The sequence below is a fragment of the Squalius cephalus genome (assembly GCF_949319135.1).
Source record: "Squalius cephalus genome assembly, chromosome: 15".
NCBI classification, from domain to species: domain Eukaryota; kingdom Metazoa; phylum Chordata; class Actinopteri; order Cypriniformes; family Leuciscidae; genus Squalius; species Squalius cephalus.
Window position 1 is genome coordinate 8,070,941 of NC_137136.1, and position 27,843 is coordinate 8,098,783.

The following is a 27,843-nucleotide window of genomic DNA, read 5'->3' on the forward strand; positions in this document are numbered from 1 at the left end:
CTGTGCTGCTCTTGTATTGTTGTGGTTGATTTGTCTCAGCATGGCTCACCAGCTTGTGGTACCAAGTGACAGGAAAAAAGACCTAGCTCTGTTTAAAAAGGTGCTTAGTTGTGGGAAACTTTTCTTCTCTACCCACAGCAAACACTATGTATGTGCATAGTGCACAAATGTTAAGGTAAAACATGCGAAGCTGATAGTCGAGAGAGAAAAGAAAACAGGGTTTCTATTTACATGTGCCTTCCCATAGCATGAACAAAATATGTTGTCTTCCCTTTGAAGCAAGTTCACCAACATGATAAAATCCAACAATACAGTGGAAGAGGTTTTGATTCACCTCTTCTTTGAATAGAGTCTGCAACCTTCATGTTAGCAGCCTAGTTAAATAGAGGTGTTTTTCAAAGTGTTCAGGTGGCAAATGATAAACAATCACAGAGGGATGATGGCTACATTGTACTGTAATCAACCAACGGTTACTCCACCCATACATTAATAACACCTTGCGTGTATAAACACCACCTGCCGGGTGTGCAGGTTGTTGTTGTCGTATGATTTTATGTTTGTGTTGTTTTGGATCTCATTTAGAGGAGCTATACTATAAGAATATGGGAGAATATAGTCCAACAAGACGATTGACTTAAACTTTGTCTGCTATAATCATGTGAAATGTGCAAATTTCTTTAAAAAAGGGTTTTATAATTTTGTGGAAATATATTAGGAATGCAATACCATGACAATTTAAGAAACTACTGTTAAAAGTTTGGGGTCAGTAAGATAAAAAAAATAAAAATAAAAAAATGTGTAGTTTAAAAAAAAAAAAAATACAAAAGTATTAACCAGCACTTCTGTTTTCAGTATTTAATAATAATAATTGTTTTTGAGCACCAAATCAGCATATTAAAAGCACACAAAATATTTTTGAAGGGGCATGTGACACTGAAGACTGGAGTAATTCCATCACAGGAATAAATCAGATTTTAAAATATATTAAATAGAAAGCAGTCATTTTAAATTGTAATAATGTTTCACAATATTACTGTTTTTATTGTATTTCTTATTAATAAGAGATAAGAGACTGCATGAAAAACAATGAAAAAATCTTACCGACTCCAAACTTTTGAATGGTATGCAATATAATTTTTTATTTATATTTCTTATGCATGTAGTTTTGAGTCTCTGAATGTCTTCAACATTTGGCCAAACTGTTGAAATAAAACAGTGCCTCGCGAAATGCATCAAAATCAGCCCTAAGTGTTTAATGATGTTAATACTGTATGTGCATCCCTGATATATTGTGAAATACCACAGCATTATACAATTGATCTGTAAAGATATATACGTTTTGTGTAAAATATAAAGTAGCTCAAATAAAAACATTTTCAGTCTGTAGCTTGAAATAGTTAAAGACAAATATAGTTTTTCCCCTTTTCAGCAACATGATCTTATCACACCTGATGTGCAAATCGCAATGACGAGGCAGATTGCAAAACTGCATTTTTTGTGAACTCTGCTTGTGGAAGAAAAAAGGGGCAGAGACATTTTTTTGAAAGAATGCTTAAACAGCAGAAGAGAAACGGAAGAAGATGGATCTGACATCAAGCAGTCTTCGATGCAAGCAAGTTCAACTTCTCAAATGCACAGTTTTTTTCCCCCTCGAAAAATGACATGCACAAGACATGGCTGCACTTTTTTATGCATGTTAGAATGATGACTCCACCCCATTTTTTCAGTTCCTGCTGCAGGAATTTATGTCGTATATACGCTGTACATCTGTGAAGGAAGCTCAACTGCTGACTTCTTTCTTCAGGACAGCGAGTTGAAATGGATGCAGACCTTTCCAAATTTCTGTAATAGAATATTTATTTTGGGCTCTGGTGGAATTTCCAGACCAGATGTAGAAGACGAAGAGACTAGAGAGAGGAAATATATGGCGCTTCTCAACGAATGATTGTGCGTGATGAAACTTCTACTCAATGAAACTGTCAGCCGTAGACTATCCTGATGCAGAAAAGTTCTAGGTGATGTATGAAAGTCTGTTGATGATGGCTGTGACGCCACCACCTGTAATCACCATGGCTGAGCCCATTCCCATTCCAACCCTGAACATTCTTCCACCTTCGTCCGATACGGAGTCGTGGTCCTGCTCCCCGAGCCCACGGCCACACCGGTACCACTCACGCAGGCGAAACCGAGAGAACAGGAGAGCCAAGGAGGTACAGCAAAGAGACGCATCAGAGAACCATTGGGATAAGGGGAAAGGGGAAAGAGATAGAAATCAAAGCCCATCACATGCATCTCCGATGGTTTCTAATGTAGAAGAGGAAGAACAGGGAAGCCCCTCTGTGCTTCTCCTACCCCCATCTCGCTCATGTTCACGGAGCTCTTCCCTAAGCAGGCGCTCTCGCTGGTCTATCCGTAGCCTTCTCAGCAAGGATTCAGATTGTGACAGCAGCAGGTCAGTGTGTTTCCCCCTCCCACTTGCACAGTCAGCACCATTCCCTTACGCTGGCTTAAAAAAAAAAAAAAAGAAGTGCATCCACTCTGGATGCTCAGAGGGATATTCCTGCAGATGCAATGAGAAGAGTAGTAGAAACTCTTTAAGAAACAGATCTGGTTAGGGAGGAGATGATTTTAGTTTTAAGATCCACGATTATTAGCATGATCTTTTCCAGAGTTTTTGTCTTTTTCTTTCAGTGGTGTGTGATTATTTTATTTTATTTCTTGATTTAAAGGAGTGTTTGTTTCATTTCTCTTCTGGCATGTCATTTACCACAGAAAATATATTTGACTTGTTCCTTATTTGTATTTATAAAGCAAGCATGAAACATGGTTACTGTAAAGCCCCTTTCACACAGCGCGCGTTCCCGGGACTGAACACGGCAATGTTACTAGGTTCCCAACCCGGCATCGATGCCGGCATCAATCCCGGGTCGTGTTTGCGTTCACACAGAGGGCGTTCTGGCAATTTCCCGGTAATTTTCCGGGATCATCGCGCTGTGTGAAAGGGGCTAAAATCAGACGAACCCGGGTCACTTTATCCATGTATTTTCCAGAATCTCTGTGTGAAAGGGTCTTAAGGCACACACCATGCAAGTAACGTGCCTTGCACTTTGGACGTTTAAAAAGGTCAAGTATTTTCACCCCCAAAAAATGGTTTTAAGCCAGTTATTTATATCTTTTGCTGTAATGTGTCAATAGGAAATATCAGTTTACATTTCCAAGCATTAATTTTGCCACTGTAGTAATCCAGTGGGAGTTTTGTATGCACAAGGAGTCTGACAACAACCGGTGTGCTCCATGGAGATCCGATCTCACCATCATCGAGTCCATCTGGGATTACATTAAGCAGAAAAAACTGAGACAAACTAAGTCCAGAAGAACTGTGACAACATCCCCAAGACTGTGAAATGTTTTAGACACTTGTAAAAATACTGTTAAGTGAGGATGCTTTCAAAAATAATATATATTTTATTTATTTATTTACATAATTTTATTTATTAGTTCATTTCTATTAACTAATATTTATCAATATTTGGTGTGACCACCCTTTGTATTTAAAACAGCTTTTGTCTTCTGTACACTTTTCAGGTAGTTTTGCGGGTAGGCTCCTTTAAGCGCCTTGGAGACGTTGCCACAGTTATTCTGGGTTTAGTCTGTCTCCGTTTTTTCTGTTCATGTAATCACAGACAGACTCGATGGTGAGATGTGAAGCACACCGGCTGTTGTCAGACTCCTTGTGCATGCAAAAAATCTCACTGGATTATTACAATTAATGACAAAATTAAATGTTTGGAAATGTAAACTGATATTTCCTACTGACACACTACAGCAAAAGATATAAATAACTGACTTAAAACCATTTTTTTGGGTGAAAATACGTGCCTAAGACTTTTACACAGTACTGTATATTAAAATAGAAAACAGTCCATTTCAATTGTGATAATTTCACAATATTACTGTTTTTACGGAGTATAGAGATATACATTTCTATTTACTATATATTATATATAAGATATTTATATATTTATAAATGCTGTCAATAGAGTTTAACTTGTATTGATCCAAAAACATTCTTTCAATGCAAATGTAATGATTTACATTACATGATTTACCCTAGTAAACTGGCATCTTTCAGTCTAGAATTACAGCCTAGTAACTGTTTCGTTCATGCATTATGTATAAACACCATGCTTGCTAGTTATAATTATGGTGAATTTGTCCAGTTAAAACACAGAAGTATTTCCAGGGATCAAATTAAACATAGAGTCCTAAAACACTGTCATTATGTGAGGTTCGAGTCCTTTTCATGAATAACAGGAAGATGATAGAGTGACAGAAAAAAGAGGAGTGCTCTTGGCAGTGGAGAGATGGAGGTGGGGCTCTATCTGAGCCGTCTGGCTCTTGTACGCATGACATCACTATTACCCAGTAGGAGTGTTCCGCCTTTTCTGGTGATGTCACTGCCGCCCAATCAGAAGCCGCTGTTTTGATGCTGCAGTGAAGACTGTCAGCCAGTGAAAAGACGAGCTTAGAGAGCGAAAGGTGTTTTATGCATGCCACATGAACAGCTGTGCCCTTGTCCTTCTCATCTACCAACCGGTTTCACTGACCTAGTTCTTTTTGTTGTGTTGCTCAGCCGTTTCAAAGACTAGCTCTGAATTCGAGCCTATTGTGGTGTTTTAAGAGATTCTGGATATTGTTTAGCAAGCGTTTATTTATTTATTACCTTACTAGAACTTTAAACCATACAATTATTCAAAACACAATCCTTGTTAGTCTGAGAACAATACAAAATACATTTTTATGAGTATCAATTATAACCCTTGTAATAATTCAGACAGACATGAATGAGTATTACAGTATGAATCATTAACGTGTGATTATGAAACAACAGGGTTTTTTGGAAAAGCCGTACTTCCTTTATTTGTAGACAGAACTGTGCTAATCTGAAGTTCAAGAGGTAAAGCCTGTTTATTGCTCACTTGCATGAATCGTTTTCGCTGACTGTAAAATTGGCCTTGTTTGTTTAGCAACGTCTGTAGGTTGTTTCTCTGTCCAAAATCAATGCAGATTCCTGACATGCAAGTTTGCACAACATCAGACATGAACGTTCTAGGTTTGCCACCAACATTAGCTCCAATTAATGGTAAATAGCGTTGTTTGTTAAGAAGATTCTTTTATCTATTGCCTCCTAATGTGGCAAACATAACCAGGTTTATAATTTAATTCTGTAACACCCTCTGTGCAGTCAATGCTTCTTGATTTCTCCTTCATTGCCTGAGGTTCACTCTGTTTACATCGGCTGCTTCTTAAGTCTGAAGATTTCATTTGTCTAAGCCTCTTTGGAGTGCTTTGGCCCTTTCTGACCATGATGTGCTTGGGGTGACATATGTTCCTATAAACTTGTTGAGATCCTTTTAGGATCACAACACATTTAAAGCTCTGTTTCCAGAGACATGTGATTGCAGAAATAGATTGACTTGCTTTGAGCTGCAAACCCTCAATCCAGGTGATAATTGCACAGGCTGAGCATTGTCTGAGTTTGATCAATGCCACTAAAGCCTCAGAAGTGAAAGATTGAGTGACATTGATCACCCATAAGGTCGACAGAACACGTGTACATTGTTGACTTGCATCTGTACTGTAATCTACCGTATATTACAGAAAAAAAGTTGTGCATTGTTAAATCTGCACTGTTGAGAGAAAACAAAACACAGATAAGTCACATCAGTGTATAAAGAAAATAAAAATCATTCTAAATATAAAAGAATAGCAGAGTCCACACCACAACGATAACGGCAATCACTTTCCAGCTGATGAAAGATTAAAACATTGACAGCAAAAAGCTCGAGCATTTAAAGCGGCGGAAGACAAAACTGGCAGCGCGCTTAGAATAAACAGAACAATATTGTACAAAGGTGTGAACACTAATATTGTTATCGTTATAGTTATCTGTTATAGTTATCTTTCTTGGTGTGAACTAAGTCACATTTTATTATTATATTCAGAGAAAAATTCAAATACTGGTAAAGCGAAATGTTACAAACATTATAAACATATTTGAGTTCCCTCACACCACAACAAAAAAGTATTAAACTAATTTATTTAAAGATAAAATGAAACTACAGCGCATGTAGAAAATGCACTATACAAATAAACTCGGGATCATGTATCCCTGTCTCTTTTGGCAAAAAATCCAAATTTGTGCATGTTTTGCTTCCTTGAGGTTAACTGCATAATATAAATCATTTGGGGATATAAATCACAGCACATTTCAGAGTGTATATAAAAAAAATAAAAGTGATTTATATTTCGTAAAATATGGTCTAATGTTTTTAGTGTGACCCCACGGTCCAGGTAAGATGCTTAGAGCAAAATTGTAGCTTTAACATTTATTCATTTAGCAGACACTTTAATCCATAGCAAATAGTACTACAAGTAAAAGTCTACTTAATGCTATGTTTGATTTAGAATCATAAGTTGGAGTTTTTGGACACGGAAATCTGTATCTATATGTCTTGGCTTCCCTTAACCCTTCTTACTGAGATTATGGCAGCCTCTCCCTGGAAAACAGATTATGGAGACAGCCAGACCGCTGAGGATTATTATGCAATTTTATGATCATTATTAGTGCATTTAGGGTTAACCAACTTCCCAGTTTCTGATAATCAGAATAATTCCTTTCAATTTGAATGACTTTGTATCCTTGCCAACTCCAGGTGTCCAGGCCACCAGCAAAGCATTTCAATCCAGTTTTATTGACTCAAGTGCTTCCACATAAACTCTAAGCATAATCCCCTATGTGTTGGCTCTGCTGTGTGGTGGTAAAGAGAGGGCCACTGCCTCAAACGGCGTTGATTCCCTCCTCCACACAGAACAGCCTCTTTTCTCCTCCCCCTCCCCCTCTTACCCAGTGTGTAGGTTGCTTTAGGATAACCGGAGCGCTCATGGTGGAGACCGCGGTGGTCGTTGCGTTTTAGAGGGGGTCTGGTACCTCGTTTGGGATGGGGATGTTGAACGATCGCGTTCTGTTGGACTAGAACGGGCAGCAGATAAACAGAGGACGCGGTGTCTCCAATGCATTCGGCTTGTTAATCTGAATGTATCGTCTGTTATGTCGGCGCAGTGCCATATCGAGAGGCTACTGTAAAATAAACGTGGGCATCACGCATTGATTTGAGAAAACACCCAATGACATGTTCGAGTAAGTAGCAAATGGGTTAGTTATTTTATGCAATGCATGCGAATGTTGTATTTGTACAAAACCGTATGCTAATGTTGTTTGACGATTCACTTTTATCAGTTGTTCTTGCATCACAGTGTAGTAGTAGGTTAAGGCGTTAACACGCATGCAACTGCGATTGCATCCCCAAACCGCACTGATGACATCGACATTCTTTCTGTTTGATCAGTCCAGTGAGCCCAAATGCACGTTCAGCACTGAGGATTAGATTGGCGCGTGCCGTAGTTTTACTTTGTGCAGGTTTAGCATGCAAATCGCGTTTTCGTCTTACGTTTACTTTATGTAAATTGCATTGGTTTACGCAGTATTGATGTCAGTAACTGAAGCTCGCGACATTCGTATTTTAGCTTCAGCATCACATCACAGCACCCATTCATTCTCTTGACGTTTCCTCAAGCGATTCGTGAACAAGGCGTTCAATTGAATCGGTTCTTTTGAACAAATTGTTCGAACCGGCTAATCAACTGGATAGAATCGATTCAAGCGGTTCTTGAATCAACAAATTGATTCATTCAACTGAGAACCTGTTGTTTCGAACATGCCCGACTCGTAATGACAATCGATGATTGAGCTAAAAGCATTGAGTGGAACAAGATTCCACTGAACAAGATAATGGACTAAAACAACACTTTAATAGCCATATATCAGAAATAAGAGCACGTTTAATGTACTGATAATTAACTTTTTATTACTTGATTGTGACAGTTTTGTCAACACACATGGTTTGCAATGCATGTCAATGACATTAGACTCTGATTAAAGTTTTTTTTTTAACCTTCTTTCTTTTTTTCGCTTAATTTGTTTGTGAAACTTTACATGAAGATTTGATGTAATTTGCTGTCAAAAATATGTTACCGTTAAATAGTTTTCAAAAGGGTTTTTACTTTTGGGGGTTTATTCTGGAATTTGATAGGATCTTATTAAATTTGCAGTGCATGTTGTTTTACTACTCTGTTTTTTTGTTGTGGAATCGGTGTCACTGTGTTTTTGCTGACAAGTAAAACAGGTAATTTTACATTTGAAGCCTACTAGATCAAATAGTTAAAGGGATAGTTCACCCATAAATTAAACTCAGCCTCAAGGCATCCTAGGTGTATATGACCATCTTCTTTCAGACTAACACAATCGGAGTAACCTCTGACGTGGGATGTAGGAGCAGCGTAAGCTATGAGAGTAGACACTTCTCGCGGTCCAAACAAATAGGGCTTGGCAACAAACTGAAGCTCCTCTTCTCTTTTATCAAAATCCTCCAACATTTCTCTTAAAAATTCTCATTTTAGACTTGTAATTCATGACCGGTGTTTTGTTTTGCTCTATCCTCTGCACTTCAGTGTTCATCAATACATCATGCTTTGGGCCAGAGTTCACTCTACCTAGAACTAGACTCGCGTACGGCCGTTACCAGAAGTCAGTGATTATAGTTTATAAAGTTATAAAAATGTATATTTTTCTTACAAAAACCCATTGCTTCGCTTCAGAAGGTCCTTTATTAACCCCCTGGAGCCGTATGGATTACTTTTATGATGGATGGATGTGCTTTTTTGCACCATTAACTCCCATATAAAGCTTGGAAGAGCCAGGATATTTTTTAATATAACTCAGATTGTGTTCGTCTGAGAGATGATAGTCATATACACCTAGGATGGCTTGAGGGTGAGTAAATCATGGGATAATTTTCATTTCTGGGTGAACTATCCCTTTAAGTGAGAAGTGTGTTCTCTGAACCCCCCCCAGATTAGTGGTTGATCAACATGGGTTTTTCAATTTTTGATTCTTAAATTATTACTTTTGGTACTTTCCAAACTTGGGTATTTGGTTACATCCCTGCACAGTGCCACAGTGCTTTTTTTGTAAGAGTCTGTAGTTACGCTGTGACTCGCCATCTTCTCGTCTTGCATTAGGCGTGTCTAATCAATGTCCTGAAGTGTGACTACTGTCTGTTATGGATTTCTATGGTGTTTTTGAAGGTGGTTTCAAAACTTTTCTTGCTCTGAACATTCAGTTCGAACTAACTGGACTCACCACTCAAATGCAATATGTACAGGAAAACTTGTGGTCAAGGTTGCCAAAATATATATTTTTAGATGTTTCAAATGTCTTTAAATTAGTTGATTTTCATTAGTGCTATCAAGTACGTATAAAATACATATATAACAAGTCTTAAATGTTTTGCATGCTTTTTGTAGTAGCAAGTAGGACTGGGTGATTTATTAAATATTCACAATATATTCCTAATGATTTTTCTGGTGACATAAAATTAAGCAACATTGTGAATATATATATATATATATATATATATATATATATATATATATATATATATATATATATATATAGTAGTCAGCATTTAAAGTGGATCATGGATCAAAACCTTTCATCATATACATGTACAAGTTATACATGAATTTTGAACAATATCCGTTCTTGTCTTAGGACAACTTTGATTAACTTTTTTGATCCACTGCAAATGTTAACTAATTATAAATATATATATATATATACTTTTAATACATATCATTTTTTATTTTTTTGCTGCATCACCCAACCCTAGTAAGAACAAATGATATTAAGGATTGATTTTCCATGCCTTAAAGCCACTATGACAAAAAAGGTCTCATATGTCTGCCATTTAAATGTCTCATCAGACTGATCAAATGCTGGTGAACAGATAAGGCTTTGTGTTTGTGTACAGAAGCCTCTATCTGTGTTGGTACCTTTATTTTACTGGAACAGGAATGGAATGCTTCTATGGAAGCGATTGTTATTATAAATACACTCTTCATTCCTGGGCTTCGACCTGAACTTGTAATATAGGACCCATCCTGGACACTCCTTCAGTTTGTTCAGAGTGTGATGGCTAAAATTCTTCTAAATGACATCTTGATTGTATTTTGAAACATATTAGAGACTTTAAAGTCGTACCTTAACTTACAATGGATGTTGTAGACCAGAATCAGTTAGTTGTAATCAGTATGTGCTGTTTGGTAAATAGTGGATAAACCTGGTATTATTTGTTGTTTCCTTGTGCACAACCCTGATGCCCTTAAGGGCGGTTGAAGCAGAGTGCTGAAATGCCAGATGACTGTCTGTATCTCCTTTCTGACCTTACTATTCCTCCGCCTCCAGTACAGCCAGTAACTCTCCGCGCAGCACTCCCGGCAGCTCGCCCTCCTTGCGCCGTCGTGTTCTGGGAGGCAGAGCCGGCGAAGGGGAGACAGGTGTGGACAGAAGTGTTGGAGGTTCAGACAGTCCCCTGCCTCCTACTCCCTCCTCATCAACCTCTTCATACCCGCTCACGGCCCGCCACTTCACTCGCAATGCCAAGGTAAACCACGTTCTCGGCCGGTGAGATTGTTGGTCATCTCTCATGTCTGATACGACTAGCGCTCGCTCTTCCACCCTCATGCTGAGCGCAGTATCATGTCCTGTTTGGAGTGAATAAGGCAGGAAGAATGGTAGTGTTGCAAACAGTTATTTAGAAATTGTTCTTAAAAAATGTTTTTCAAAAAATGTATTAAACAGATTATAGTTAACGTGCACGTAAAACAACATTCAAAACCCATTTTGCTTCTGTAATATGGCTTATTTCTGAGGGAAGCATTAGGCGGGACTTGTTATTATCCACTACCAGTCAAAAGTTTGCAATAATTCAATGTTGTTGTTTTTTTAAGTCTCTTATGCCCACCAATGCTGCATTTATTTAATCAAAAATGCAGTAAAAACTAATACTGTGAAATATTATTATTACTATTTAAAATGACTGTTTCAGAAGTTATTCTGATATGCGGATTTAGTGCTCAGTAAATATGTCTTATTATTGCCAAATTGGCACAATAAGACCAAAACATTTTTAAAGAAAGTAAATAGTGTCCATTTTGATTGTTTTGTTGAGAAAGAGTGTAAATTAAGACCCTCATTCATCTTTTCCTCTCTGTTTCAGAAAATGCAGAGCTGGTATAATGTAAGTATCCTGGGGTCTTCAGAAGTTCATGCTTCAGTGTTTTGTGCTTTAGCTGACCGTGCTGGTTCCCTCCACTCACATCTCACTCTGATATATAGGTGCTCAGCCCAACGTACAAACAGAGGAATGAAGACTTTCGTAAACTCTTTAAAAAGCTGCCTGATACAGAGCGTCTCATAGTGGGTGAGTTTTACTATTTCATGAGTAAAGCAAGCAGAATGTAATGAGTGATATTATTTTAAGTCTAGCACAGTCCTTGGAGTGATTATCTGATGATCACATGGCCTTTTGTTGTGTTTATTTTATTTTTATGTCTAGATTACTCATGCGCACTGCAGAAGGACATACTGCTCCAGGGCCGTCTTTACCTGTCTGAGAACTGGCTCTGCTTCTATAGTAATATATTCCGATGGGAGACAACGGTAATCCTCACATTAACTAGTGCTCCAACAACGACTCAATAATGAAAATAATCAAAAATAAATTTCCTAGTGGATAAACTTCAAGTATTTCATAGAGAATGCACATGAATGTCAGTCAAATGGTGTGCAAAAAAGAAAGAAAGATGCATATTTGTTTGGATCAAAACAATATTGGTTGTTTAAAAGTATTGTTTTAAGGGAATTAAACATTAAAGATAAAATAAAAAAATAAAAATAAAGAGTACTCTCCTACATAAAAAATAATTTGTAAGTAGTAATCATACCTGGGGCCCGTTCTTCGTACATGGATTACCAAGTTATGTGGATATTACTGTTGACGATTTGACATAAACCGCACATTAATTTGAATTGTGACAGCTATTATGTGGGTGGCTTGATGCTGTGCAGGGGATGCAGATAACGTTTTAAAAAAATATATTTTAGATAAGAAATGTGTTCTTGACATTTAAGAAACTTTATGCCTTTAAGAGACTTTATGCGTTATAGCAAATCCGCTTCACGTGTAAAATTAAATGAATTGTTAATTACAATAGGCTACTCTTGACACTGAAAAAAAGTGTAAAGCCTGTACAAATACTTGCCGTGAAAAATGGAAATAATTGGGAATCGTGTAACAAACATTTACACATTTAATTTATTTATTAGAACTTTTATGTCATTTTGTCACAGTTAGCTCAGGCAAACCGTATTTGTAAATCCTTAATATTCGTTCTCCTTCTTTGTATCACCAGATAACCATACTGCTGAAAGATGTGACCAGTCTGACCAAGGAGAAGACAGCCAAGCTCATCCCTAACGCCATCCAGATTAGCACTGAACACGAGAAGGTACCGTGCTGCAGACATCGGATATGCATGCTAAAAGGATTTCTTTTGTTAGCTCCATTTTGAAACTCCCAAGCCAATAAATAATCTGCCTTTGATTAAAATTCCGATCTTACATTTGTCAGCACTTCTTCACATCATTCGGGGCAAGGGATCGCAGCTACATGATGATCTTCAGACTATGGCAGAATGCACTGATGGATAAGGTAAGAATTGCACTAGTGCACATTTCATTTGTGTATAAGACATAGCCATAAGACATAAATCTCCTGTCAGAATGTGCGCTGTGCATTTGTCAGTGTAGAAAATTTCATATGGCAGGCGACCAACATCGCTTGGCCATCGGCCACAATAATTAGCATTTGGCAAGATGCAGGTGGTGACTGTACAGATGCATTGCAATATTCAGCAAGCTTGTCGGTTAGAATTTAACAATAATAAAAAGCTACTGCTGCTTATTTTGTTCAACTAACAGTTCAACAACTGCTGAAATGTGTTCCTCTGCTGTAAGTTTTAGTTAAAAATATAGTATAAAAATCTGTCAAACGTAAAAATAACTCAAGTCTTTAACAGTACTTTATTATTTTTAGATCATATGCATTGTTCCAAACTAGTAGGCATCACAAAATTGCATTTATTTTACGTGAGTAAATCATTTTCAGAATGCATTGCAACCAATGGAGTCAATGGAAATGTTGCTTATAAATATACTTTTTATTTATTTATAAAAAAAGTAGTTAAATAATATCTGTAATTAAAATAATGTTATTAAAATATAATCAAGATGAAAATAGTTAATGAAATATACTATTTCACACAGTTTTTGTAATGCATTCTTTGTCCTTATTACACTGTTTGCCTAAAGCATTAGCAGGCTGATTCGTGTCATTAAATGGCGTTTTAAAGTCTTAAATCAGTCATCACCTCTTGCCTCACAGACATGCTATTTAAGCAATTTTAGCCTGTAAGGACATACCGATCTTCTACTTGAAGTACTGATATTATGTTTCTCATCCACAGACTCTGTCTCCTAAGGAGTTATGGCACATCGTTCACCAGTGTTACGGCACTGAGCTGGGGCTCACTAGTGAAGATGATGATTATGTCTCCCCTACTGCTGAACATATGAACGGCCTGCTGTGAGTCCACACTGAGAGGAATCTGTTTATGAAATTTTATTTATGAAATTTACCTGATAAACACGAGGACAGACAGAAGGTCACTGTGTACCTGTATCTTTATTTTAAGGTTTTGGTTCAAAAAGGCCACAATTATATACATGACTAGAATTTAAATAGTTTAATACATTTTATTTATTAAAATGTACTTATCTAGATAGATAGGTAGTATAGTAGACTTATCTATCTTCACCACATACATATACATACACTCCATATTTTTATTAATTTTTTTGTTTTGTTCAAATAGGCCGTATTCTATACATTACTTGAATTATATACAGTTGCAATCGAAATTATTCACCCCCATTGCAAATCAGGTTTATTGGCAAAATTTCCAGACTTTCAGCTGTTTGCAATGAACAAATCAAACAAAAGTAATTGAAATAGCGCAACACAACAAATTACATTTTTGCAGCTTGGCTTCAATAAATAATCAGGGTGTTCTGTACATTAGACTATGTCTAGTAGCAGAAAATGTCCCCTTTAACAAGCCTGACACCTGCGTCTCACTGTCTCTGTGCTGTAGGCCAGGTGAGGAGCCGGTCTCCGTCACTGACCTGCTGGATCTGGGATCAGTGCCGGTGGCTCTGGTGGGCTCCTCTCCACCCTCGTCTGCCTCAATTCTTCCCTGTGCTTCAGGATCTTCACCTCCATCCTCCTCTTCCTCTTCCTGCCAGCCTGTGGAGGTGCCATCTACTCGGGCCACCTTCGAACTTGAGCCCAGTCCAACCGGCTCCCAGAGCTCACTAACCCCAACCACAAACACTGGAACTGCCCTGTCCTCAACCGTAAGTGTCAAGCTACTGTGAAATACCAGTCAGCTTGGTTATGCTCAAAAAACATTACAATGGAAGATTTATACACAAAAGGTTGCAAAAATCCATTGATGCACTGTGATGCATAAATATTTCAGAAATATGCTGCTTGTGTGCATAGTATGCTACTTAGTATCTGGGTGAATCATTGAGTGTCATTTCTTTTCTATTAATCTGTTAACAAATCAGTCTTAATGAGTGCGTTTACATGCTCGTTCTTAAACCGATTATGCTTAATAAGCCGCCGACAACGCGTGTGGTCATGTAAACGCTTTTAACCATTTTTCTTTATCGGTATAAGGTCATAAACGGCTTAATAATAAACCAATCGACAGAGCTACATTTTTTTTTCCCTTACTCTGATTTCGCCCCGGCATTTAAACAGCTTAACCTTCGTTCTGTCGGCTTATTTAAGTGTGCATGTGTGATATGTGACAGGAAAGCGTCCTTACACAGCAGATTTAAGGGCATCCTGCCATAGTAAGTGTTTCGCAGTAGGGGAGAAGAAATATATCAACTTTTTCTTGACTCTTCAGAAATGTAAAAAATGCGTTCTCATCTAGTGCAGCCAAAGGACAAGTGGTACAATTCTAGAAACTTCCAATATGAGAGGAGAGCGAGTCTCTGCAAGTTTCCCGCTGATTTTTTTTTTTAAGTACTCTGGCGTTTTAATGCTTTATTTAACATAACAACTCACATAAATATAGAATACTCTGAGTGACTTACATGAATGCTTACGTTTTGACGTCACCACCAGGAAATAACCTGTTTTTTTAATGCAGTCTTGTAAATGCGGTTTAATTGACCCACCCCCTATAGTTACTGTTGCTATGTCCGACAAGCCACGTCGTTCTCACGCCCCACCATGTTCTCACGGAGTGAAAAATACATCGCTGAGCAGAGAGGACACTGACAAGACGCTGACAGACAGGACAGACCAGATTACTTTTTTGTCCAAATTTCAATCTTAACCATTGTATTTCATCAGAAACGATCTGAAAACAGGGCTTTAAGTGTAAAATACCGAACTTGTCCTTTAATGTAAATTTTTGTTTGTTTTCGTTTTTTAAAAATGTCTATTTAGTAGGGGTGTAACAATACATTGATATGGATAGATCAAATGACTAATGATACAATGTATCAAAGTGTAATAATTATATACAGATACACACACACACACACACATATATATAGGTATATAGGTATAGGTATGCTTTTTATTTATTTATTTATTTCAATTAATGAAACAATTTTTAGTGGTTTTAGTTTTAACAATAACAACACTTGTTTTGAGAGTGTTTGCTTATTCTCTTCCTCTCTCTTCTTTTTATAGATCTTGGAAGAAGGTGGGGACAGCCAATCAGAATCAGCCAATCAGTCACTTCAGTCCCCTCTCACTGTCCCACACAGCCTGGGAAACCTCTCCTCATTGGATATTACCAATGATGAGGATCTCCCAACTGACCCCAGCAATTCCTCTGACACTCAAGAAGAGAGTGAGTGAGAGAATTGACCTCAGATTAAAAAAAAGATTTGAAACCATTCTCTGTACAGAGTAGATGCAGATGCATAAAGTAGATATGTCCTTGAAAGTCAGACTGGTTCATTTGAACACTTTTACTCTCCACAGGTGAGGTGGAGTCTTTCTGTCCAGACCTCAACGGCCGACTGCATATCAACACAGTTGTTCGCATGAGCGTGGACAAGCTCTACGACCTTCTGTTCTCGGACACTCACTTCATACAGCACCTCTTCTCACAACGGCACTTCACTGGTCAGTTGATTTTTTTTTTGTTTTCCATTCTTGCGACTTCTATATACTTTTATTTTCCAAATTGAATCACTACCGTACTATATTTAATTTAAAATGCAAAAATGTGGTAAAAAGACTAGGAAAAAAATGAACTGTTAATCTAAATGATAAAGTATATTAAATAAATTTTAAAAATGTAAATGTGAATGATATTAATTATATTTAAATATTTTGAATTATATAATACAATTAGTTTGATTTGTGTCTTTTTAATATGTTTCATGAACAGAAAAGATTTCTGCTATCTTTTATGCTTTTACATCCCATATTATTCTAACATTAAAGGGTAGCTAGCTGGATTAGCTATTCTATATTTACAGATGTTCCTATTATTATGGTTACATCACCTTCTCTGATTGGTGGGTCTCTCATTGGAAGTACAGCAATTAAAGGTAGGGTAGGTAGTTTTCGGAGAGGCTACGAATAGAGAGGCTCTTCCAAAATACAGTAGTTATGGTGTGAAAGCAGCATAAGTTCATTGTTTTGGTTCAGGTGGAACTGTAAAAGGCGTTGACTGACATCTGTCTAACTCTGCATAGCATTCAGACCAAATGCAATGATTTGGCGAACATTTTATGGTCCTATGCCTTCCACAGATGTTATATATTATATATGATTGCTATCAAAAACCCCATTATTAAACCCCATAGGAAAATATCAAAGGAATCAGCTTGTGAATCCATTTTTTTTCTTCCAGAACCCTACTGTAGTACTCATTTGCCCTTTAGCATACTTTACTTATTGAAATACTGCCTCTAGTGGATTGGAGTTCCTGCTAGCATTTTATCTTTGACTGTGTTGATAACTATTCTATGCATGGCCGATTTGTAATTGCCTTTTCCTGCAGTTTTCAGATCCCACGTGTCCTCATTCCCCCCCTCCCTTTTTCTCTTTTCATGCTGTTTGTCCTATAGGGGCCTTTGGAGCAGATAATGAGAACTCACTATTTGGTTTCACTATGTTCTATAGCATAAAGTACCATGGTCTCATTCTTGTTTCTCTCTTGGTAACTTTATTTACATTGTACAGCAAATAATTTCAGAAATATTCATGATAGATCAAGAGATGATAGCCTCCGCACTACAGTGTGAGAATTGTTTTTTTCACATGCTGAGCTCTTTTGTCTATGTTGTCTGCATGGATAATTGCCCCCTTCTCTGTGCCCCTGCAAGTGCTCTGACTGTAATCACACATCATTCTTCCTTCCTCTTCTCTAACTGTTCTTTTTCTGCTCTCTCTCTCTCTCGTGTGATTGGTTCAGATCTCTCTGTGCACGAGTGGCAGCAGGACAGCAGCAGTGGGAACAGCAGTAGAGTTCTGAGTTACACCATCGCCATCAACAACCCGTTGGGCCCAAAAACCGCTCCTGTGGTGGAAACACAGGTGGGTCCTCACAGCTCTTTTTCTTTGTTTTTATCTCAGCTGTTCCTCAGTCTCCCTCGTTTTTATTAAAGGGGCAGTTCCCCCCCAAAATTAAAAGCCTGTCATCATTTACTCACCCACATGTTGCTTCAAACCTTGTATGTATTTCTTTTTGCCAAACAAAAAAGAAGCTATTTAGACTTTTTGTACAATGGGTCCAATATTGTTTTGGACTCCATTGTATGAACAATGTTAATTTGTGTTCCACTATTGAAAGAAAGTCATGCAGGTTTGAAACTATGTGAGGGTGAGTAAATGATGGCATAATTTTCATTTATAGGTGAACACTTGCTTTACATTCCTTTACATTTGAAAGAACAAAGCCATGCAATTAAAGTAAAGTTTTAACCCTGAAATTTGATGTAATAGACTATTATTATTTTATATCCTAGACTATAATGAACAAAATGTTTGCGGGTTAAATACAAGTTAAGCTCTACTGATATCACAAAAATATTTCTGACTTTTGACAAAAGAAAAATTCTTTATAGAGATACAGTTACAATGGAAGTCTACGCACTAAGGCATTGCACTAAAATAAGTACTAAAATACACACTTATATCTGCAATATTTAAACATTATTATGGTCTGGTTTTACAGACAGGGCTTAAATTAAACCAGGATTAGGCCTTAGTTCAATTAGGGCATTTAAGTAACTTTTATGACAGTTTTTTTCAATTGCTTACACACTAAAATTAAAACTTTCCCACAATTAGCAAAACCTTACGCTCAAGGAGCAAAACACCGGCCTAGGTTTGCACAACTGTAAGCACATTGTCAGCTTCGCACTTTTTGCAAAACATTACACACAGTGATTTGCAAAACACTAAACACACTTGCATGCATTTGACACAGAAATTTATCATGATGTAATTTCCTTGCAATTTCAAATCAAAGGCATTCAAATGAACCAATTGGTTAAACACAGCCACTGGTTGCCACTGGTTACACAGCCACAACACACTGGTGCTTAATTGTAGACACACCAATCAGGTTTACAGTAAGCACTATTAGGGGTGTAACGGTACGTGTATTCGTACCGAACCGTTTCGGTACAGGGCTTTCGGTTCGGTGCACGTGTGTACCGAATGACTGCATGCAATATTTTGTGTGCGGAACATAGGTACATTTTCGTGTTTCTACACGAACATATTAAGTGGCGGAAGTCTCCGCGTTCAGCGCAAATCCCGCCCTGCAGCTGATTCTAATGTTTTACCAGCGTTTTATCCGTCGTCACTGTAACCTAAACCAATAAAATAGACTGCAGGGCGAAAAAAAGCTTTTCCGCTCCGTGTGCGCCGCCGCACTCTCCGTTTCGTGTGTGTGTGTGTGTGTGTGTGTGTGTGTCGGCCCGCTGCGCTCTCTGCTCAATGTTCGAGTCCGTGTTTGCGCTGCGCGTTCTGCTCTGTCGTTAACGGCCCAAACACTCAAAACACCCAAAACAGGTGAAATTTCTCAGTAGTACACTTCTGTTTGCTGAGCTGGTTTAGTTATGCTGGCAAAAATGGTAAAATGACCTGCTCTGATCACAAGCTCTGGTAATAATAGCTTTGGACTATATTTTATTTTGATAATTATTAAAAAAGTGAAAAAAAAAAAAATTCTTAAATTGATTATGTTGATTGATTATTGAAAAATAATAATACATTGATATATTTATGTTTAATATTATTTTAATATAGGGCTATTTTCTGTTCCTTTTTTCCCCGTGTTTCATTTAATTAGGTGATTATAAGTTTAATTATTGATGATTACAAGCTTGGAGGAATTGCAATTAATTACAGCAAATTGTGCAATTAATTAGTTCTTTTTTTTTTTATCGATTCCCAGCCTTAATTTTTAAATATGAGCAGGCCTACAAGCTGGGATTGGTAATGCTGCACTGTAATCATAGTTATTTATTTGTATTTTTCATTATATTTTATTATGTGATATTGGTTTGAGACTGAGAGTATTTTATTTAGTGGAGAACTTTGCAGCAGTATTTTATTTCTTATTCTTTTTTTTTATTTTCTATCTATTTTATTATATTTTATTAAAAAGTGTTTAAAAAAGTGTAAACAAATTGTTAAAAAAAAGTTTATAGTAATAAACAACCTGCAGTTTAATGTTTGCATTTCTTTCCCTTACTGTACCGAAAATAAACCGAACCGTGACTTTAAAACCGAGGTACGTACCGAACCGTGATTTTTGTGTACCGTTACACCCCTAAGCACTATAAAAAGGCAACAGGTAAGTTCACCTGTCTTCAACAATACTGTAAAACTGTATGAAAACTGGAAAATGTTTTGTTATGAATGTTTTGTTGAAATGTTCAGTATTGACTGACTTGAGTACATGAAAAGAAATAAATATTTTCATTAGTCTGCACAATTGGTGTCATGTGGTGTTGGTGAATTTATTTTGACACTTTCTCTGTGTAAATGCTAAAAGTGTTTTAGGTTGAGCACAGGAGTGTTTAACTGATTCAAACAGAATCAGACCATATGATGGTTGTGTTTATGTTATGATGACAACAAAATAAGGTTTTTATAAGACATTGTGTAGTTTTGACAAAATTGTTCCATTTTGCAAATTATCTGAGGTGTTGTGTTACTTTGGTGTAGTGTTGTGCTAATTGTGTGAAGGGGTTTGAAAACCCGGGCCCTGTGTTCAAAATTGTGCTTAAGCAATTGAAAAAAACTGTAATACGCCTTAAAAAAATTGCATCTTGAGACAAAACAATGGCACTGACATGTCAGTGCAAGTTACTTTCAGTTAACACAGCTCAAACATGCATTTTAGTCTGGGACTATAGGCTCAAGCCTTGTCTGTGAAACCGGGGGTTAGTATGTTAACATCAGTTTAAAATTGCTTTCTAAACTTGTGCAGTTATATTTCAAATCTTGTCATGACCATGTAAACCTGATAAATCTGGTAACTCTCATGATATGCGCAAAGATACCAGAAAAAGATTAAACATTAATATTTTTTAAATAAACACAGGTTTACTGAGCTTGTTTGTGGTTCTGCAGAATTAGTAAAAAAAAATGCGATCATATATCAAAATTACTATAAATAATGATGATAAAAATAACAATTTTACTATTTTAATAATACTATTTCACTGTAAAAAATTGTGTATTTAAGAAAATATAACATTAATATTTATTTTTCAAAAAAATTATGTAATTTTATTATTTTAAAATTAAAATACTAATATTTGTGCCTGTCTTAATTTCTTCATTTTCAAACATTTAACCATCAAGTTTTTTATTTTGGTGGAAAATCCCAGAAAGAGCCCCCTTTTTTTGTTATTTAAATCACAGCATTTGCGATTTGATAATCGCTCTAAGCCATGTTGTGATTTTATTTCAATGAATTGTTCAGCCCTAGTTAATATTAGTTAATGTTGTGCCCTATTCACATGGTTTACTTATTACTAGACGTTCATCCACCTAGAACCGTAAACCCACCACTAAAACGATGTATCCACCTTTTCAGCTCATGCACACATAAACATAAATGCTTCAGAAAAAAAAAACAAGCTTCATGTTGCTGCTTTTTAATATTCCCAAATGTTAAAGACTTCCTTTGAAAGTGCATTCATGTAAACACAGTTTTTGTTTTTACAATATGAGGGACAACAGAACCTTTCCTTTAATGATGGGTTTAAGCAGATGGTAATGTCAGTTTGGTGTATTTTGTCATGTTGCGCAGACTCTCCACAAGAGCAGCTCCCGGGGGGAGTGTCATGTGGTGGACTCGGAGGTCATAACCTCAGGCATCCCCTACCAGGACTACTTCTACACTGTACACAGATACTGCCTCACCTCTGTCAGCAAGCAAAAGAGCCGCCTCAGGTAGAACTTCCTGGCCATTGTAATGCACGTATTGTTATGCTTCAAATGCAAACACCGCTGAGGGACCCATTGTGTGTGTGTCTGCAGGGTCTCGTCTAATATCTGCTACAGGAAGCAACCGTGGAGTCTTGTGAAAGCTCTGATAGAGAAGAACACTTGGAGCGGCATTGAAGAGTATTACAGACACATGGGTAAGCAGGTTCTCATCCAAGTGTAAACCTTTAATGCGGCATTGGTGCTAAACATTATCCCCTGCATTCGTTGTCAGAGACAGAGGTGTGTAAGTTGGAGACGCTGTTACAGTCGGAGGTTTCCGTGGTGAGCTCTGGGGAAGTGCCTTCCGCGGACTCCGCCAAGACGCCCCCCGGCCTGCGCAGACGCAAACGCAACTGTCCGAGACGAGCAGGAGAGCGGGAGAGAGAAAGGGAGGGAGCGGGAGGAGGAGGCGGGGATCGGGGCGACCGAGGAATTGGAGATGATCGCGAAAGGAGAGAAGCTGGTGAGTCAGTCGACAGAGGAGCATGAGCCGAATTTCCATGTGAAACACATTGACATCTAGTGGTGGAATGTGGAATTGCTTTGACTGGATTTACTGTCATTTTTCTATATTTTATGCTGATTTCCATAGTTTCCAACCTCAGAAGTATGACTGAGAAAAAATATAATCCTTATCATATAAATAAATATTTTCCATCAAAATAACAGCTCTCTGGTTTAATGATTGAAAGTTTGAAAAAATTAAGACAGCCATACTGTTATGTAAAATTAATTATTATAATATTATTATTAATAAATACTATTTTTTACAGTACAATACTATCTTTGTTGATTTTTTTTAAATGTCATTTTAAAATGTAATGAAATAAAACTAATATTTTAAAATAATAATAATTTTAATTAATGAAGACAGCATAATATTAATATATACATTTCACTGTTGCTCTTTAAAACAATTTGTTCATTATTATTATTAAATGCAGTACATCAGTATTAATATTTCTGTATTGTTTAATAATAAACAATACAGATAACAATAATATTTGTTTAATAATTATGTAATTGTAATTTAATGGAATAAAACTTTAATATTTTGAATAATAATATTTAAATATTTTAGAACAGTAAAAGATTAACATATCTATTTATGTTTTTTTACTGGAATAAACAAGGATGGGAGTTTTCCATATTTTCCAACCTTAATGAACCACATGAATTACGTAAATCCAAAATAAAATAATCAGAATAAAAAAAAAAAACTTAATATTATAAATAAATATTTTCCTCTAAAATAACAGCTCTAATTATATAATTGTATAATTTAATAAAATATAAATAATAATTTGAAGAATAATAATTAAGAATTCAGGTTTTCCTTCTTTGTTGTAGCTGATCACATGGCTGCTTAATGAGTTCTTTTGCTGTTCTCCAGGTGCTCAATATGTGAAATTAGGAGAGAGGTGGCGAGGCAACAACAGCAGCATCTCCACCGTTCTGCTCATTGTGAGCTTCATGTGAGTGTTTTTAGCTTTAGCATTCTGTAAAGATCATTGCCTCTGTGTGCATTTGTGTAATGTCAGCGTTAATGTGAGCTGCTGATGAAATCAAACTCCCTTTAGATGAACAAAATTCAATCTGAGCTCATTGAGACTGACAGGTTGTCATCACTGCAGTTGGCAGCATCTTTTCTGGTCATGAGGACTTTAAGCTCAGCTCTGATTTCTGAAGATTTGAATGTACCATATTAACTAGCATGGTGATGTTTATTTTTAGGACAATGAAAGATCTGTCATCTTTTACTCATTCTCATGTCATTTGAAACACTTTTTCGTCTGTGTAACACAAAAAGACAGAATTGTTTTGCTCCATTTTTCCATACAATTCAAGTGGATAGGGACTGGGGCTTTAAAGCTTGTTATTCAGTAAATATTAACTTAAATGAGTATTTTTTCACAGAAAGCTATCATACGGCTGTGGAAAACTATGCACATAGCATACAAGTCATGTAGACAACTTTAATGGTCATTTTTAGTGCTTAACTGCTCCAGTCCCCATCCACTTGCATTGTATAAAAAGAGCAGCCTGGACATGCTGCTAAATATTTCCTTTTGCGTTCCACTGAAGAAAAAAATCAATGTGACATGAGGGTGAGTATATGGTATTAGAAATAATATCTGAGTAAACTATCCCTATTAACACACTTTTCCGTGCATAGTAATATTACACCCCGTTTATAATAACACCAACATCACCTAAGGAGTGTCTCTCTCTCTCTCTCTCTCTCTCTCTCTCTCTCTCTCTCTTTCCATTTCTGTTCCTCCCTTTTTTTGCATACTAATATCTCTCTTTGCTGTTCTTGTCTTTCTCGTCTCGCTTTCCTCACTTCCTCCTGCGCATAGGATCTGTGTCAGGTAGAGCCTCTGTCTTTGTGCTTCAAGGAAAACACATATTTTTCAAGACACAAAATGAGTGCAGACGACTATATTTAAATCTCTTGTCTTCCTCCAGTCTGGTGGTTCTGGTGGCTCTGAACATGATGCTGTTCTACAAACTCTGGGCGCTCGAGCGGGCTGCACACACGCTCGAGACCTGGCACTCGTACTCTTTAACTGACAGGTATACTAAAACAATCCGAGTGGCTTACAGTTACACACATAGTGCTTCTTGGCATGCTGATTCGGGAATGTGTTTGTCCGCAGCCCTCTGCCCCAGTCAGCAGGAGAGTGGGCGCAGGTACTGCAGCTCCAGAGGCAGTTCCACCAGGCCCAGTTGAACAAATGGCAGCAGATTTTACAGTCTTCTGTCACACTTCTGGATCAGGTGTGTTCCTGAGCTAAACTTAAACTTAAGATGTTCAGCTCTTCATCAGGCATTCGAAATGTTGTATTTTCTGAAAAAAAGAAAAAGAAATTAGTATTAATAACATCAGAGTGTGAACATTTATATTACTTTTTCGGAGATTTTGTCTTGCATCTATACCAGTGATTCTCAACCATGGGTCCGGGGCCCACTTTCTATTTGTGATTTCCAGACCTGGAAAAAATCATGGAAATTTGGCACAACATGGCTTATGGAATTTAATTATTTATAATTATTGTAATAAATTATTTTAATAAAATACTATTATTATAAAAAAAAAAAATATATATATATATATATATATATATTATATATTCAAATTTCTACTCCTAGTTTCTGTAAATGAAACTAATGACAAAGCTGCTAATTTTCTAGAAATTCCAGAAATGGTGCCCTTCGAATATTGTCTTTGACAATAGCTTCCATCCATTTATTTTTATGCGCATTTTGGGATATCATATAAAAAACACTGGATGGAAATGCCAAGATGCGTATAAATTCTAAAAATGCACTCAAAAAACATGCACTCAAATGAGGCAGATAAAAAAAAATGTATCCGATAAGAAGACAAACACATTTACCGAATAAATCCCTCGATGGCCAATTTCAGAATCTCATGTATAACCCTCTTAGAATATTTAGCTTATTGTCTTTATACTTGTGAATGTTCTGTTCTTTAGTGTGAAAAAAGCTGGAGAAAGATACATTTTAATGAAGGTTAAGGTTATAAAGGTTAAGGTTATAAAGGTTATAAAAACAAACTTTAGTTCCTGCTGAAAAAAATGATGTAAACCAGTCTAAGCTGCCATGTCTCTCTGAAGTGCCCAAAACCCCTTAAAAAAAAAAGCAGTCCTGCATGACCAGGTGTAACTGGTCCTATTAGACCCGCTCCGAGTGGGATTTGAACCGGGGTCTCTGGCGTGCTAAAGACTGCAGCCTCCAGCATCGGCTGCTAGCGGGCCTCTTGAGGCCAAGGCAGTGAGGTTTACACGCACAGCGACTACTGGCCTACGTTACACAGGCTGGGACAACAAACCAGTTTAGGCTTATGATATTAGGTTTTATTTATGATAAATAATGTAGGGGCATTTATTATGAAAGTAAAAAGGTGATTTTGATTTCAAATGGTTCCCCCTCTCTAATGTAGATGAAACAGTCTCTGGAGAAGCTCCACGGAGGAATGATCACACCAGAGGTGCAGCAGGAGTCTGATCCAGCACCAGACACGCTGACGGATCAGTGAAGAGCATACGGTAACCCCTTCACACAACTGTTTACTGACTCTGGGCCCTGTGACATAAATCATGGACAGGAGACGGTGCTCTACTCAGTGACATCAACGTTGGGATTGATATGGGTAGCTTTTAGGTTACCCAAGTGCCCCAGCAGCAGCTACAGGACTATAAACTAACTCAACTCTTCTATCAATCTGATTCTGAACACCATGAACTCTGGGACCGAAGCAATAACACGCACGTACGGGAGCGTTTGTGACTTTCAGCTGTGCTGCATCTTGAGCCGTTTTGGTCCGTACTGAGTGTCTGAGGAAGCTCAATGTGAGCTTGTAGAAAACAATTCATCTTGGACCTTTTTTTTTTTTTTTTAAGAGCTTTTTTGAGAGATGCGTTTGAGATTTCAAAGAGGGAAGTGTCTTTCTCTTCTTTAGGAGGTTTGAAATCAACCTCCAGTCTGCTCCGAGAGACCTCTCAACTTGTCTTTTCACAACAAACGTATTTTTGTGTTTTCATGGAAGAGAAATTTCATTTTCTCTTCTGTTTTGGTATTGTTTTGATGATTTCAGAGCTGTTGCTGCAACTTGTTGAAAGTGTGTCAGACCATTACAGTATTTATTTAATAGACTTGAATTACAGTCTAACATCATTGTGTTTCTGCTCAAACGAGGACCAGTGTAGAAATGGGTGGAACGAGTGGTATGAATATGAATTTCCATTTTAGCAATAATCACATGGAAAAATCGTAATGACAATTAGAAGTTAATGTACAAGTAAAATGTGCAGCTGTTAAGATAAGAGTATCTGAGTGACGATTGTTTTTACACACTGTTACAATTTTAACCATTGCTTCTTTCTCCCTAATGTTTCAGTTATTATTTTTGTTTTAAATCCCTGTGTATTTATAACTTAGGGGTGAGAGGAGCTGTTTCATGTAGTCGAGGTGTCGGGAAACTTGTAGAGTTTTACTGGAATCAAACTTGAACTGTTCAGAGTTAGTTAGCTCGAGCAGCTGAACACACACACACACACAGATTGGAGGACTTCAGTCGTTCCTGGGACTGGACGTTTAGGACCAAGCAGAACTCAAGGTCAGGAGGAATATGTGATGTACATTTCACTCAACACTGTGGGCGAATCTCACATAGAACATGTCCATGTGTTTCACCTCAAAATCAAAAGAAAAAAAGAAGTATATATATGTCGTATATTTGCATTGTTACAATTTCCTGACAATTAAGCACCCCTCAATTACTGTGAAATGAAAATATCCTGTCCAGACTATTTTTTATTTTCATTTTTAGTTAATTTTTCTTATATGAATTATTTTTCTAAATTAAAATAAGCATTATTTAAAAGCAGTAAAACAAATACTGCCAAGTGGTATAAATAACAAAAATATATAAATATATGATTAATCTTAGGTAATTTGACATTATGAAAATATTGTCACAATGCAAAATATTTATTTTTTCTATTGATTTTAATTTGAAATTCTTGACAGGCTTGGTGAGATTCACCTATGAGTTTTTTTTTGTTTTTTTTTTCTCTCTCTCTGTTTTATGTTTGATTATTTCATTTGGACAGTCTGTTACTGATGATTTTTTGTCCTGCCCTTCAGCCTCAGTGATCTCTCCCTCCTCTGAGTGTTATCAGAGTGTTTGTCTGTATGTCTGTCTGCGGGCGCTGCTGTGCAAAGCCCTTGCTGAGTGATGAAAGCATGTGCTATTTATTCGGGTCAGGGAGGGAGAGAGCGAAGGTGGGATGTATTGTATAGACATGATTGTAAAGATGACTTGTGAGTCAGAAATGCATAATAAAATGCAAAAAAAAAGTGAAAATTTTTGTGTATTACTAATTGGAATATAATTTCCTTTAACCTGTGTGTGTATATACATGCACACTTATGTTTGTGGTCGGTAAATGTTTTTTTTTTTTTTTCATGTGTATGAAAGATCTTATGCTCACCAAGACTGGATTTATTTAGATAAAATACAGTAAAAACTGTCAATTTAATAATATTAATACAAAAGTTACAAAATAGCTGATTTCCATTTTAATATATTTTAAAATCGAATTTATTCTGAGATTTTTCACAAGATCCTTCCGAAATTATTATAATATGCTGATTTGGCGCTTATTATCAATGTTTAAAAAAGTGGAAACTGTATAGTTTTTTTCTCCCCAGGATTTTTTGGACGTTTCAAAATAGA

The 27,843-nt window shown here is 36.8% G+C and overlaps 1 protein-coding gene across 3 annotated transcripts in view; it reads left to right on the plus strand.

The window, feature by feature from the left end:
• The window catches only part of gramd1a (GRAM domain containing 1A), a 30,758-nt gene extending 3,303 nt beyond the window's left edge, over positions 1-27,455 (plus strand). Inside the window, exons 3-21 of one of the 3 annotated variants that reach the window (XM_079895555.1) lie at positions 1,430-2,452; positions 10,367-10,565; positions 11,181-11,201; positions 11,300-11,384; positions 11,520-11,623; positions 12,376-12,471; positions 12,594-12,674; positions 13,489-13,607; positions 14,176-14,437; positions 15,798-15,960; positions 16,095-16,238; positions 17,539-17,660; positions 21,400-21,542; positions 21,630-21,733; positions 21,811-22,041; positions 22,972-23,053; positions 24,048-24,155; positions 24,239-24,359; positions 25,546-27,455. In XM_079895555.1, the coding sequence (XP_079751681.1) occupies positions 2,019-2,452; positions 10,367-10,565; positions 11,181-11,201; positions 11,300-11,384; positions 11,520-11,623; positions 12,376-12,471; positions 12,594-12,674; positions 13,489-13,607; positions 14,176-14,437; positions 15,798-15,960; positions 16,095-16,238; positions 17,539-17,660; positions 21,400-21,542; positions 21,630-21,733; positions 21,811-22,041; positions 22,972-23,053; positions 24,048-24,155; positions 24,239-24,359; positions 25,546-25,641 (2,715 nt within the window). In that variant the 5' untranslated portion in view covers positions 1,430-2,018 and the 3' untranslated portion in view covers positions 25,642-27,455. Of the gene's footprint in view, positions 1-1,429; positions 2,453-6,820; positions 7,202-10,366; positions 10,566-11,180; positions 11,202-11,299; positions 11,385-11,519; positions 11,624-12,375; positions 12,472-12,593; positions 12,675-13,488; positions 13,608-14,175; positions 14,438-15,797; positions 15,961-16,094; positions 16,239-17,538; positions 17,661-21,399; positions 21,543-21,629; positions 21,734-21,810; positions 22,042-22,971; positions 23,054-24,047; positions 24,156-24,238; positions 24,360-25,545 lie in introns of those variants that run through there. The other 2 variants (XM_079895557.1, XM_079895556.1) reach the window with 2 other exon arrangements.
• Positions 27,456-27,843: the final 388 nt, after the last annotated feature.